The sequence below is a fragment of the Nilaparvata lugens genome, chromosome X, assembly GCF_014356525.2.
Source record: "Nilaparvata lugens isolate BPH chromosome X, ASM1435652v1, whole genome shotgun sequence".
Taxonomy (NCBI): domain Eukaryota; kingdom Metazoa; phylum Arthropoda; class Insecta; order Hemiptera; family Delphacidae; genus Nilaparvata; species Nilaparvata lugens.
In genome coordinates this window covers 49719213-49734737 of record NC_052518.1, presented here as the reverse complement: position 1 = coordinate 49734737, position 15525 = coordinate 49719213, and the positions used below count along the sequence as shown (strand labels likewise).

The 15525-nt window shown below is 39.2% G+C and overlaps 1 protein-coding gene across 3 annotated transcripts in view; it reads right to left on the bottom strand.

Annotated features, from left to right (window-relative positions):
- The window catches only part of LOC111054126 (extended synaptotagmin-2), an 85583-nt gene extending 70888 nt beyond the window's left edge, over positions 1-14695 (bottom strand). For 2 of the 3 annotated variants that reach the window (XM_039441309.1, XM_039441311.1), the window contains exon 1: positions 14466-14695. In XM_039441309.1, the coding sequence (XP_039297243.1) occupies positions 14466-14594 (129 nt within the window). In that variant the 5' untranslated portion in view covers positions 14595-14695. The remainder of the gene's footprint in view (positions 1-14465) is intronic. The other variant, XM_039441310.1, reaches the window with a different exon arrangement.
- Between the last annotated feature and the right edge of the window lie 830 nt (positions 14696-15525).

The window sequence follows — 15525 nt, the reverse complement described above, 5'->3', positions numbered from 1 at the left end:
ATGGTTGGTACTCTTTGATCATTTCATAAATCATTAGGCAGTAGGCTCGTGTATTGGTGGGTATGTTGTTTGTAGCTTCAAACTCAATCCTCACATTGACACTTCCAGTTTTGAGTGATTCATTTTGGTGGGAGCAATCGAAAGCAAACAGCATTATATTATCAGTGCTTATAGCTCCTGTCTCAAGCAGAGGTTTACTTGAGTAGGTATTATCATGATTGTAGACTCCATTGAAAGCTGCATACATGTTGTAGACACGATTACCATCGCCATCAATGCTCTCATATGGGTAGTATTTGTTGTTCAAAAACACTCGAATATCCTTCATACTACACTTGTCAAATTTTGAACTGTTAGCTGCTGCTACACCTCGTCTTGCAGTCTGCAGGCCAACTACAATGTAGCGTGGCTTCTCATGCTGAGTTGTTGACTTGACAGTCCATGTATGTTTTGTAGTTTGTGGCAAGATTGGGTATGTGTACAATTCCCAATGTTGAAATGGTATACTGATTGGTGTGTCATTCTGCAAAATCTGTAGCAGACACATTCTTACATCATCAGCCACTTCTAAATATAGCATTCTCCACAAACACTTTGTGATTGTAACATTAGCACCGGCAACACTCACACAGTCATTGAAATTAGGGCTACATCTCAACACCAGCTTGTTTCACATTCAACAGAATCTGTCTATAGTCTTCGACAAAGCCCAGCAGGTATCGTTGTACCATCCTCAGCAAAATTGGCAAAACCAGTGGTTGAACTAAACTTGTAGCCGGCTGCTTCCATCTTGCTGCATTCATCTCGCTCAAATGTCATAGCATTCTTCATCAGACTGGTGATACCCGGATTACGTATGCTGTCCACCTCTACATCCTTCATTTCATAATGTATCTCTGAAAACAGATTGGCAAAGAATCCAGACACACATGGTGTTTCAGCCACAGCAGCATCAGCAGCTCCAAGCACTGTATACTTCAGATGTAGATAGCTCTTGGATGGCAGTGTGTAAATGTCCTGTTGCTGGATTGGTATCCTCAATTCATCGTTGGCATTGAAGCTTGCAGTATAGGGGGCATGAGAGTGGTACTCATAGCCAATGATACTGGTGTCCAATGAAGGTCCATTCCTTGTCACATCCAAAACTCCCATTGCTAATGTTGTCTCACTTGACAGCCTCTTTCCTTCAAATAGTTAATGCTCCTTGATGTTAACCTCACAGAGGTTGAATGTCAAATGACACATTTTGCATTTGCACTCCTTTTATCTATTTTTCTAGGTTCTGGACTGCACTCCATGGGAGACATTGCCAGCTCCACATCCAATCCCTGATTCCACTTTGAGAATAATAGCACCATCTCACTTATGCTGTCTCAAATGCAGAGTATTATCAATCTCCTCATCTGTATTATTTATCAGATGTCTGTTCTCATCAACAACCCCCAATGTAATGTTACCAATCTGCTTGATGTCCACAGGTAAATAAATTACATTCTGCACAGTTACAATCATTTTATACCATGGATCAACATCTGGGTAAAACTTGTAGATCACGTGATCCTTGACCCCATTCAAATAGGATTCACCCACAATGTTACACTTTATACACAGTACATTGGGTCTATTGATTTGTACTGTAAAATCACCTTTAGCCTCCTTGTTGGCTTCTACAACTCATTTATCACTAAATCCCAACAAACGTCCTATTGAATTGGCTGGGCTGAAATCTAACTTGGCATTGCTCAGAACTGAACTTTTCAAGGTCGATGGATCGACAGCCAATGAGAACTGTATGCCTCGGTTATGTAACCTCACTCTAAGCATAGTGACAATAGTTTGAAATTCAAAACTGCCCTCTGGTAATGATATATGCTGGAGATCAAACCCAAATTCAGCACTTGTATCCGGCATCACCTTGGATGCAATATCCTCTTTTTTCTTCTCTTCTTCTTCCTCTCCAATCTTCCATCTATTACCTCTGGTTCCAATATTATATACATAGCCATACCAATGATTTGTCATATTTGAATTGTCAACTGATGTTAGCTGTGTCAGTTCTGGGTCAGTTGTCGCTGATTTCTTCACAATATAATTTGATAGTTTTGGCACATAGTAGTGCAGTGTATTGTTGTAGCCTGCCTCAAAACATTTGGTATTGAATTACAGCTGGTGAAGCTGATAAGACCAACCAGTGCTTGTATCAAGAGGCAGGTAAAAGTCACTTTTCAATACGGATGTATTACCTCCAAAGCAGAGCATCATGGTCTTGACTGCTCAGTGTACTATTGCACAATGATTTGTAATATGTTTTTACTCAGTATATATAGATGGGAAGACAATGGGAAATAAAAATAAATGTTTTTATAGATTATAATCATTTATTTTCACCAATCAAAAATTTCAAACATAAATGTCCACAAATATGTGAGTAGAGATCTTCCTGCTTTCGTTCATAGTTATATTTGATCCTTGCTAACAGTGCTGACCCTCAATGCATGTAGTTGAGAGACTCCATTAGTGGTCTCAGGTTGCTGAATCCATCAAAGTAGTGGATGACATAATCATTCTTCACATAGCACACCCAATGTGTGCTGGCACCAGTACTGCTGTCAAGATTGATGATACCACATTCTTGTCTCAATGGTCCTGCAGCCAGTAGAGCATCCCGCATAAACACACCTTGGAATTGTTTCAGCTTTAGACAACTCACATACTTGTAGAGGTCTGTGTCAGTGAGTGCTTGGCCAGGCAGAGCAATCATTGTCTTCTGCATTGACAATGGTGGCATGCTCTGTTTCCCATCCTCTGTTGACATCTCAGATAAAGACCTTTACAAGGTCTTGTACAATGTCTGTTGATGTCTCAGAAGTCCTTTACCTTTCTTGGACAATGTCTGCCAACGTTTCCTGGAATTCTTCTTACAACTCCTTGCTCCTCCACCAAACTATGCCTTGGCCTTCATGATGTTGGTGACTGCTAGTGCTGCTGCCCTCTCTGCCAATCCTGAGTCCAAAGATGTTGCTACACTTCAAGCTCGCTCTGCCAAGATGTTGTCAGCTACAAACTGATTTGAAATTGATCTCATGTCCAGTGTTGACAACTGCTCTAGATTGTTCCAACAGTCTCAACCTGTCTACAAGTTCATTAGGATCATTGTAGTAGATGTACTCGATTTTAGTAGCATTGTTTGCAACCATATTAAATAGTGTCACCAGTCCTCTCCCACTATGCTTATCATTCCTTATCAGTGGGTAAATTGTCTTCTTGTACTTGGCATCATTGGAGTTTATAATACGTCCAACTGGGTCATAGTTTTTTCTATACAAATTGATCAAATACAGAATACGTTTGTATGCATTTGAGTCAGGTGACATCACAAGTTGATTGTTAGGCTTCTTTTAAAAAATCAGCTCACATAGTTTGGGTGTTGCATCAGAAATCAATTTATGTTCTCCATTTGCATGGTCAGTCAGCTCAATCTTTGAACCATCACTACCAAAGGTTAGATGCCTACTACCCAAATAGTACTTGTTTCCAACTATTCTTGGTCCAAATGTAGTATCTGCACTACTATCATTCAACATTGCTCTATAAACATATGGACCCACTTTGGTTCTACTCAATCCACTTTGAGTATAAATGTTGTACACTTCCTTAGGACTGCTGTTATTCAGCACTTCCTCAATATCCTCCTCCTCCTCCTCATCACTCCAAGTCCTAGCCTCAGACAATAATTTTCTTGTAACTGCTGAAGTACTTGGAGCTGGAGTGGAGCCTGCTGCTTCTCCAAATGATTTATAGGTCGGTGACTCCTCCTCCTCCTGCTCCTCAACAGCATCTAGTTGTGGTGGCAATGGACATCGAATATGCCTGGGTCAGATTGGAGTTGTTGGCAGTGTAGGCACTATAAGCCAATGTTGTTCTGCTAATGGTTGAGCCAGTGACTGTTGCTGAGCTGGAGGTGCTTGCTGCTGAGCTGGAGTTGGTTGCTGCTGGGCTGCAGGAATCTCAAGAGTCTCGATAATTTTTTCCAGTGGTTCAGTTAGCGGTTTGAAATGTTTTGCATGTTGCTCCTCTGTCAATTCTCTTCCAAGTGTGAGCTCCTTATGCTTTCTCTTGATGTTACATCTTAGCTTTGCAATCTCCTTGATGGTAGGAGCTACCTCCTCCAATGTCTTCTGACGAGGTCAAACCATCCTGCTTGCCTCACAATAACAGGCTGAACCTCTACTAGGCTTACACCTCAACTAAATAGGTGTCAATACCATTTCTGTAGCGCCCAGCATTCTTTCCTGATTAGTGGTCAGTGACAAGGAATGCATGCACAGCTGATGACCAAACCTTGTTACACATGTCCTTGAACTGATCAAAGGGCATATCAGCTCTGACATGGTCTCTATACAGATGCTTCAAGTTCAGCTCATCCTGTTCAAACATGATTAGAAAATTTGGATTGTCATGAATCAGCTGTTTTGGAATGCAGCTATAGGTCTTTGCCAGATAAAAAACTTTGACATCACTGTGTCTGCCTGCACTAAAGTATTTCCTGATGGCACCCTGCTGCTCACAAATTATGTCATTGAAGATAATTATTGAATTGGCAGGCAGTTCACGTGGTTCAGGTATTTCCTCACTTGTATCACACTCTACATATTCCATCTCATCACCTAGTCCTTGCATGATGGTTTTAAGTAACTTGTACTTGGACTGAAATGTAGTCTTTGAAAAAATATGTATATTTGAAAAATGTATTCCATTCGGATCAAAAAGCATGTTGAACAACAGATTTGTCTTACCACACCCTGAAGGTCCACATATAATGCATCTTATATGGTTGGGGAACAAAGGACCATGCTGCATCTTCTTATTGTCCATTTCCAGACCACAACCTTTTACCACACGATCAAAATCGATAACTTTGAACAAGTTTTGCTGTTGTAAAACCTCTCTCATCCTAGATCAAGTCACTTTTGTCAATCCATGAGTCGTGACTTGAACTGTATCCTTTCCAATGCACTAGCAGCTTGTCCCCTCTTTTCCTCGAAACCTTTTCAATCTCAAAGACACTTGGCACTTTTGTCTTTACAATTTCTTCAGAGTAAAACCCTCCTTGAATAAGCTCACCTCTATAGTCTTCCAATTCATATGTTACAGGTACTGTGGGATGTACATGTGTTACTGTGAACAGCTCATTTGTCCAATTGGCTAGATATCCCTTGTCAAAAGTCTTTTTATACTTGCTTATTCTAACCTTGTCACCAGGTTACACTCTGCATTCTTCTTCTGCAACTCTTCTTGATAGGCTTGATGCTGTTTACTGAGTCGGTCAAGTAGCACTTTCTCATGCTTCTTCTGCACATCTACTGGTCGCATACCTTTTGTTCAATGAATCTTGGCATTATACTCTTTGAGAAGTGAGGTTAGAATGTCTGTCCAACGATAGGTTCCTCGCTCAGTGAACTTGATCCACATTAACTGTTCAAGTGTTCTGTTGAAGCATTCCACTATAGATGCCTTGTTATCTGATCTAGTTGAATAATGATTCACATTATACTGTTTCACAAGTTGTTGGAATTTTATATTGAACCACTCTTTACCATCATCGGTCTGTAGATTTTTCATGGGATGTTTTTCAAATATAGGCTGCATAGCTTCAACAATATCATTCGCCAACTTATTTCTAATTGGTATAGCAAATGCAAGCTTACGGAGACAATTTATAATTGTGATAATGTACTTGTAACCTTTGTTCTGTCGAGCATACAGTATCATCTCAACAAGGTCAGCCTGATAGAGGTCATCAAGACCTTTGACTGTAACCTTTCTTGTCAGAGAATTCCAACGAGCTTGTCTGTGCAGCTCTTGCACTATCACTGTTTCATCCATACTGGTGATATGAATTTGTTAATTAGCATTTATATAGGCATCAAGTTGATCAGACCATGATTTCAGCATCTTGAAAGTCATGATTACTCAACTTCCTGCATAAAGATAAGTTTATCAGTGTAGGATGCTTCCTATTGTATTGAATCTATCTTAAATGTCTAACAGTACTGGGTGTAATATGAAGCTTCATCTCACACCTTGTGCTTACTCTAGAAGTTGAAGGTTGTATGGAATAAAATGTACAATTGTGGTATTACTTGATGTTTATTTACACTGTATGCATGAGAATATATATAGTGCACAAAGATAATTTCAGTCCAATATATTGACAACTATCCAGTGATACAAATCTCCTAGTCGATCACTTATTTTGCAAAATCCTCTGCTGAACACAAATTTCAAGATGACTGCTCCCAGGCATAGATCAGTGCAGCTTGACACTTCAGCATCATGGAAGATGTATGTCAATGTCTCCAAGAAGTTTTGAGCTGTTCCAAACAGTTCAGGCAGGTCCTTATCTCCAAAGTTCAGGAATGTTTGTATGATCCATTGGTTGCTGGTTACTAGTAGACAGTCTCTGCACTCACACATGTATGCTTGCTCCACTGCAGGCTGATGTTGGTACTGGGTCTGGCACAGTGGCAGGAGTTGTAGTAGCAGCAGTACTAGCCAGAGTAGTACTATCTGAGGTTGTAGTACTAGCTGGAGTAGTTGTGGTGCTAGCAGCAAGAGATGTTGTAGCAGTTGCAGTACTAGTTGGAGTAGTATTAACAATGGATGCTCATTCTTCACAGTACGGTGCACAGACCTTGACTGACCTTGTGATGATCACTTCCAGAAAGTCCAGTGATGTGAATGTTGGGTGGAGACAAGTGTGCAGATTGTATGTGCAGTGGACTCGTTTGCAGAAAGCCCCCTCCACAGCTCGTTCCCCAGCCATATTCATGTACCAGTCTCTGACATTGCTGTACATTTGATTGATTGCCGACTGATTACCACGTAGAGCAGGAATCCCGGATGTTAGCAGGCACTGTTGTATATGATGGATGTTCGACATATCCAGTCCATGTTACCTTGATGTGAGAAATTCCGGCATCCTGTACTTTGGATTCAATGTGCTGACACTGAGTGGTAGCACAAGGTAGAGCGCTGCTTGGTAGATGCTTGTAGATGCCATGATTGAAAAATGATAACTGATAGCTAACACCTCATCATTTTATACTTCCTTCCAGATGACTCATCTTTCTTGGTATTCCCCTTCACTTTTTCCTGTTCACGTCATTTAGAGCAGAAGTCCATGTGATAAGGTTTTCTGCTGACATGGTCTAGAATCATTCTGCAGAACGCATATTGCACAAATCTATGTATGTAGCATTGACTCTCATGAGTTCAATAGCATTGATGTGATGTTATAACAATTATTAATTTTTTATCAGTATCCTAAAGTACATTTTGTATAAGCTCATTTTATCTATACAATTTTCAGTTCTCTAATGATGGTTGTTACTCATTATCACTCTGGCATGGCTTTTTTGCAGATGATTCATCAACTTCTTCATCATCATCATCATCATCATTGCTCCTTTTACAAGAAAGAGAATCCAAATGCCAAAGTATGAACTCCATCATCCAATATATGTCTCTTTTCATCAGCATTGCTTAGTGCTTTTTTCTTCTGAACAAGCATCATGATTTGATACTTCCTGGTACCAAAAATCACCTGCTTCCTAGAGATGTCTTTGTTCTAATAGAGACAGTCAAGATAGTCCTGAAAGGTGATGTATTGTTCAGCATCTGGGTGGGATTTTGACAGTTCTCGTCCAAGTATTGGTCGTCTCACTCATTTAGCTTTCTTTATCAAACCACTCTATAATTGACTTGGATCTTTGGTGAAGCATCTGCAGGCATACAGCTTTGATCGTAGACCTACATATTCATGAGGAGCTCTGCCAGCATATTCATCCCTGAACTTTCCAAGTACCATCTTGTTTGTGTCTGAATACCATGGGTGGTTGGTCGGATAGTCAGATGTATCAAAGGTGTATTTAAATTGCTGGTTGTTGATGATGTCATTGTAGAGGTTCTCAGTTCTCACAATGTAGAATAAGCTGTCTATATCCTGGTAAAGCAGTTTCAGGTTCTCTTTGTATGTAGGTTTCATCACATCATAGTGGAATTGATACATAAGGGTCTTGCTAATGTCCAACATTGTCAAACCAATGTAGATAGGTTTGTTCAGCTCAACTTCCTCCTTGTGCAGTGTCATGGCGCAAATGTTCTCGCCAAAGATGATGCAGTCCTTGTAGGTTGGTTGGGCAATCAGTTTCCTTAGATGTTTCTCATTGTTGACAAGCTCCATGTTCATACACTTCCGAACATTCTCCATCAGTTTGAAGAAATTTTTTCAAATTTGTTCCTTGACTGTTGTTGAAGTTTGGTGTTTAGCATGATGTAGGGTGCTAGGAAGTCCTCCTGCTCAAACCTTACACCTTGATGAACTTTAGTGATTTTCAATCCATGTTGTACTGCTTGCTTGAGGGTGCAGTAATGACATACATATCATTCATGGTTGTTTAGAGTTGTCATCAATCTCAATGATCCTGATTTTGGTGCTTTTTTTGTTCTCAGCTAGGAATGGAAAATCATGTGGGAGTCATGTAGCTCAGCAGGGTACTCAATGTCCACCTCCAAGATGTAGCCAATCTTTTGAACATCTCCAACACCATCAATACCTCTACTCACCCCCTCGCAACTCATCTTTCTCCATCCACTGGAATTTCCGGCATGGGAGTGGTTGACACATCGCCCAGCCATACAGGTTGTTTGCATCTGTGTACAGGAGATATGATGTTGGCTTCTCAGGGTCAACAGGTGCTCCTGTGTAAGCATTGTTGGCAATGGCATGTTGTTGAACACATGTTGTTATTCCACCTCTGATGCCTTGTTCAATGAGCATATACATGTCATAGTCAGTTAGGAGTTCTAGTTCAACTTTTGTATACTTCAGCATAAAATCAATGGAGAAGCCTGGTGATGTAAAGTAGTGAGCACAATCCAAGTTATAGTTTTTAAAGCACATATCTCTGAAGCTTTCAAAGACATCGGCCAGAAGGAGAACATCTGTTTGGAGGTATAGATCACTGTACTCTCCCAAGGTCTTGCAGTTAAATTCCTCCCACATTTGTTGGGCATGTTAATATGCCTCATCACTGATGTGGCTGTCAGTTAGCTTGCTGAAAAACGTTTCCCTTGGTGGTAGTGAGGTCTCCTCCAGTTTCTCCGAGTTGCAATATTTGTAGGGGAACACACCCTTTCTGGAAACCAATTCCAGTTTGTCCCCGAATTCTCTAGCAGTATGTGGTAGCACTGTTGACACTTCTTCAGTAGGCTTGACAAGGTTGGTGACTAGGTTGTCCAAGCTGTCCGGTGTGAATCTGAAGGTATCAATGAATCGTAGGTGCAGTTGCTGGGAAATTTGTTTGGTGAATGATATATACTTTTCTGATGTGTTTGGGATGACAAACAGCTGCTCTTTATCGGTTCCAAGGTGCGGTATGATCAAGTGAGTGTCGTAATTGGAAGAGTTGTGAAGAAAAACAGGGATGGATGTTGTACAACATCTTTGAAGGTTGCACATATTGCACAGAGCGTTCCAGTAGACTCCTGTTATATGACAATGGTCATACACCTTGTCATCATTGAATGGTTTCTCGCAGGCTTCACAGTTGGTGGCAGCATTGTGTCTGGCTTTCTCCCTCTCAAAAAGTGGAAGCATCTTCATTTGACAATGATTGATTGCCTCATCTAGATCTCTCACAAGCATGGTTAGAGTTTTGATGAAGTGTTCGGCTACATCAGGTCCTCTGTAGACAATTGGTTCCTGAGGGATGAGGTTGGTGATTGATAGCCACAATGGAAATAAGTTCTTATCTCTAACAAAGTAGAGGCAGTAGCTTATTGCAGTGTGATGCTAGATCACTTTGGTTGCCTTCCCAATCCATTGCTGCTCTTCCTCGGGCTTCTCCAGTAGACATTCAAAATCTGCATAGGCCACCAATGGTAGTATGAATTTATTCAAATGTTTCTCAAATTTCATTGTTGGTGGGCTTCCATCTTCCTTGAGTTGAGGCATAATGATCCTAGCAGTCTGGTTGTTGGCACAGTACTCCTCATGATCTTTCATCCTCTGCTCCCCATTATTGTTGATGGTGTAGTGTGTGAAGCATCTATGACAAATTATGATGTGGTGCTGGTGTTTAGTGAGCTGAGATCTTACAAGTTTTTCAAAGTTTTTTATGAAACAGTAGTGACTATTGATATCTTCCTCTTCTTCTTCATGAGTGGTGATGGTGGCTTCACTGCTGTCCTGAGTGGTAGTGGTGGCTTCACTGCTGTCCTGAGTGGTGGTGGTGGTGGTGGTTTCACTGCCATCATTATCATGGAGGAGTAGTAAATTGAAATGATCCTGCTTCATTTCTTTTGCAACATGTCTCAGATAGATAATACATTTGGAATCCATCCCATATACATTGACAGTTATACTCAGATTATCCCTCTCGAAACGGTCAATTTGATTGATGGTGGTGGGGAAAGAAATTCTGTTGAAATTGTATTTTTCAATGAGCTGATGGTATCTCTCATTGATTCGTTGAGGATTTGCTCCTTGTACATGTTTGGCAAGGATTGCCAACTTGAAACATTGTTGATTGCTATTCTTCAGATTGATGATGACTTTTCTTGATGCTATTTTGGCTGACAGTTCAATGTAGGAAGATCATTGGAGTGGTTTGTGCTTGCTTATGCATATGAGGAGACTGTTGATGATGAGGAGGCTCCATCCACTAGAGTTGCCCTCGAACTTGGCCTCTTTTTTCAAAAGCTTCTTGCATGCCTCCCTGATAATTCCAGCAAGATCATTGACATTCAGTATTGAATAGTTCAGAGTCTTGAAGGCCACATTCTGAAATTCCTCCTGCTCAATGTTCTTCTCATCGAGGTGGCTGTGTTGATATGTAGCCTCCAACACCAGGTTGACCTTGATTGGCCTGTGTGTCTGGAGCTCCTGACCTATCACATCAACGATCTTTGTCTGTAGGCTGTTCAGCAGAGAGTGGAAGTCCTTTGCTGGGTTGGGTGATGAGTTGTTGTTGTTGTAGGAGAGTGTCCAAAGGTTGTTGTTGAAGGCCTCCTCCAATGTACAAAACTCTCCTGACGAGCTGCTGGTCTGCTGGCATCTGGTAGCTTTGTTCATCTGTAACATATATACAAGAGGATTAATAATAAGATGCAATGTAGAGTGCAATTATCTAGAGTGACACAGTAATCTTGAATGACATGTCTTGCACTCAATCTAGATATTTAGCACACAATTACTATATAATTTATATGCTACTGAGAACCAATCATACAATGGTAGTATGTTCAGAAAGAACAATGTTTGAAATCAATATTTCAATGTTAGGTTAGGTCAGAAGAAGTTACTAGTAATTTCTGCAGACCTAATCTAACCACAGTTCATTGTCTACAATTGCTGACATATTGTTCATAGAGCTCCACAGGCAGAAACATACTTATTCATAAATTATATTATGCATTACATTATGAGGTGATATACTTGAAATAATCATATGAATCTGCTGACATTTTGCTTATAGAGCTCAACAGGTATGAAGACTATTATTTACAGAATCTACTATGCAAAGTGACACTGAACATAATAAATTAATCATATAAATATCCATTTTCATGAGTAGAATAAGAGAAATTTCTTTATATAATAAAAACACTTCTGTACTAACCTTTTTTATACAATTGAAGACCAAAATGGTGGCTAGGATACTTTTTCACAGTGTGTGTGGCTGTGTGCTGAGACGCTGGATTCTAGAACTGAACAGATGTGTCTTCTATAGCTCTTAACTGAACACTGATGGTCCCCCCACTCTTATGAACACTATATATACACTCCAGAGTGAGTGGGAGGCCTTCTGATTTATTTTTATTTATTTTTTATATTTAATTATTAAGTTTTATTGATTATTTTGGGGGGATTTTTCATTATTGAATTTTATTTTTTTTTATTCTTCTTTCAATTTTTCATTTTTTTATTTTTTTTTTGAAGTTTTTGTAAATTTGACCTTGACCTTTGACCTTGTTAATTTTTTTTTGGTGTACCAGAGTCGCCATTTCCATACTACTCTCTTCCATCACTTGACCACACATTCTTATAACCTAATCTATCAGCAATGTTTTTTTCAACAACAAGCATCTTCTTTGAGATCCCAATGTATGCTGATGACGGTTCCTTTCAATTGTTGCCTATTCGAGATGACAGCGTGATGGACCTGATAGCTGATGAACTTGACTAATAGCTGTCGAGGCCGAGGTCGCGCACCAGTAGCCACCACATCAGCGTGCGTCGATCTCTGTCCTACGCGATGACATCGGTCGATGTCAGCTGGCATGATTGATAAACCAAGTTCATAATTTATTAGGGCTGCCACAGTGTTCACGGGCATATCATCACCGTCGATCTAAGGAAGCCCCGATATACGGACGTTGTTTCTCCTCTGGTATTGTGCCAAATCGTCCAGACGGTCATCATAGTTTTGTTGTAGTTGAGTGAGTTGGCCCTTGAGCAGCTGCACCTCACATGACAGCTCATCAACCCTGGCGAGAGCAGCCTCCAGTTTGCTCGCCATTGCAGCGCCGATCGTCTCACACAGACAAGTCTCTAGTCTAGCAGTGAAGCGGTCGATGAAATCATTTATTTCAATTACACATGCACAAAATAAAAACAATGATTGGGAGAGGAACAACAGAAATAATCATCTTTCAAAAGCAGCGCCTCTAGTGCCTCGGTTATTTGTTTTTGCGTCGCCATGGCAACAGGAATGCTATCGTTACTTGAGGAGCAAGACGAAGAGGAGGCAGGTCTGCTCGTCTCCCCTCTATGTTGTCGAGTTGGTTGCTGTTGCTGCTGCTTCTGACTATGATGACTCTGCTGCTGATTTTTAGCTGGTGGATTGGTAGGCTTATCTTTGCTGGCTTTCGAACTGGCAGTTGCACGAGTCGTTCTTGGTGTAAAATACATTATTTAAAGTTTATAAAAGAAAATAATACACATCATGATGATGATTTCAAACCGATATTTTAGCAGGAATCTGAGGTTTATTAACTAACTCAAACTTACATACACATACACCATTGTCAAGCCTAAAAATTGAGGCTCTTTCTTGAAGAGAACCCATTTTATGCACCAAATGTGTTTTTCAATTGTGAAAAAGCAACTGGTGAATGGTATTTTCTTTTATGCATGCTCTTGCTTGTTTAAGTGAATGTCCTGTTTTCTTTGTGATTACCCAATGTGGTTCACACTATGAAAAGAAACATAATAATATATGAGTACTAAAATAATAAATCTTATTTGGAAACACTTTCTCACACACTATAAGATTAGTAGAAAATCTAAACTAGATATAAAAAAACAGACCTACTGTAACTTTTTCTTCTATATCAACGTATGAGGCTCAAGATTTCTGCTCAGTCTATTGAATGCAATGTCATTTCCTTAGCCTTTATTTGTTAGAAGTGGACTCGCTTACAAATTTCACTTGTCTTTTCTTTCTTTCTTCCTCTTATATTCTTACCTTTTTCACTCCTCTTCGGTTGACACTTTCAATTTTCCGAGCTTGTGCAAGCAGTTCTGTGAAGAAAGATCACGTTAGCTGTATTTATAGTTCAATATCGGGGCACCGAGCTTCGCTCATTATTTTTATTTATTGATAAACAGAACACAATTCTCTAAAATGATCCTGTTTATATTTCACAGCTGGCTATATGTCATCTTATGAATTTCGGGGATGCGATATTTTGATTTTTCACTATACTAATTCGCTCACTCGCGTTTTTACTATCCACAGCTGTTTCAGCCAATGAGGAATTATCCTTTTAATATCGTTCAGCGAGTTTTCCCAAGGATGAGGCCAAGTCCAATCGAATTTTTATATCATAAACCTACTATGTTCCAAATTTTGTGAAAGTTGTTAGAGCCGTTTTCAAGATCCGTTGACCATAAATAACCATAAATAATATATAAAAATGTATAAATACAGAAATTGCTCGCTTAATATAATAGAATATTCCATTTTTGTACCTGTATTTCAAGTTTAAATTAAATGTTGACCCAATATACATGATTTTTAACAAAATACAAATAAGCCCTGCAAATATGGTGAATAACCTTTGTTTTGGTAAAAACCACTTGTAATTTGGTCCAGTATCACGTTTATGGTAGTTTTGCAAAAGTCATTACAAAGTCAAAGTCAGTACAAGCACTCTGCACATAGGGACATTAGTGGCCTCCACGAGACCTGGCTATTATGGCAGCTACCAAAATCCATTTTATTGTCCCTGTGAGAAGGAGTTTAGATGCTGCAATGTCCCCGTGTGATGTCGTTTTGCCACTAATTCTATGGGACGCTACCATTGTCCCAGTGTGCAGGGCACTTTAGAATAAAAAAATAAGGGAGTAAAAGAAGCCACTTATGAAATTGGTGATGATAAATGGATGAATCAATCACCTTCAAGTGCAAAGTGTCAGTTTCTGGGTTGTTGACGAGAAAAGTGAAGCCTTGCTCGTATACGGGACAGTCTGTTCTGTAGAGTACAGCCGAGTTGTGTGTGGTTTTGCAACAGCTCAGCTGCATCATCGGATCCGGTTTCGTGTTTACAACGCCTTTGGCATTCTGAAATTAATATTTACACATAATATTACACATGTCATGGAATTAGTTTATGCAACGGTGTCAAAAGTACCTACTAGAGATCAAGACAATGGGTTTGAAAATACATAATATGAATGTCATCGATGGTCGATTTTTTAAATTGATATCCAATCGGATTTTATTCACAAATGAACAGAATACATTGCCTAGGAACAAATACACGATTGTAATATTGTAGTCATGATAGTTAGGTTGTAATGTATTAGACTGTACTGTATTATTTTTTCATGATTACAGATAAAGCGAATGCCATCTTTTCCAATAAAGGTAGAACCTATGAATAGGGATATTTATTGGAGTTTTTTTAGTTATTGTATTGATATTTCGGATGTGAAAAATATCATCAAGTGAAATTAAATCAATCATTATTCCATTGAATAAATTAATTTTCGTTCTAATACTATCTATTGATAGAATCTGAACATCATATTATACAGATTTACAATGATAATATGAAAATATTATTATTCAAATATGTGGAATCAGCGAACACAGACACTGAAAACTATATAATATATATATATATATATATATATGATAGGATTGCGATTAATCGATTAATCAAATAATCTTAAAAAAATGAATTTATTTGTTAACCACATTATTACAATAATGTTATATCTTGCAATAGATGTCCGTTTGCTATGTGCGTTAGCTCGGAACTAACTACTAATTACAAAGCTACCTCCCACTACAACTATGCTTTATCAACAATGATGGAATGAGGGGTGCTGAGTTGATGGGCCATATGAATAAAGTTGAGCATTTGCTTTACTTCTAAAATATTGAGCATATGCTTCATTTTCTATGAATAAACGTGAGCAAAACCTTTTGCTCATGCTCATAAAAGAAATAG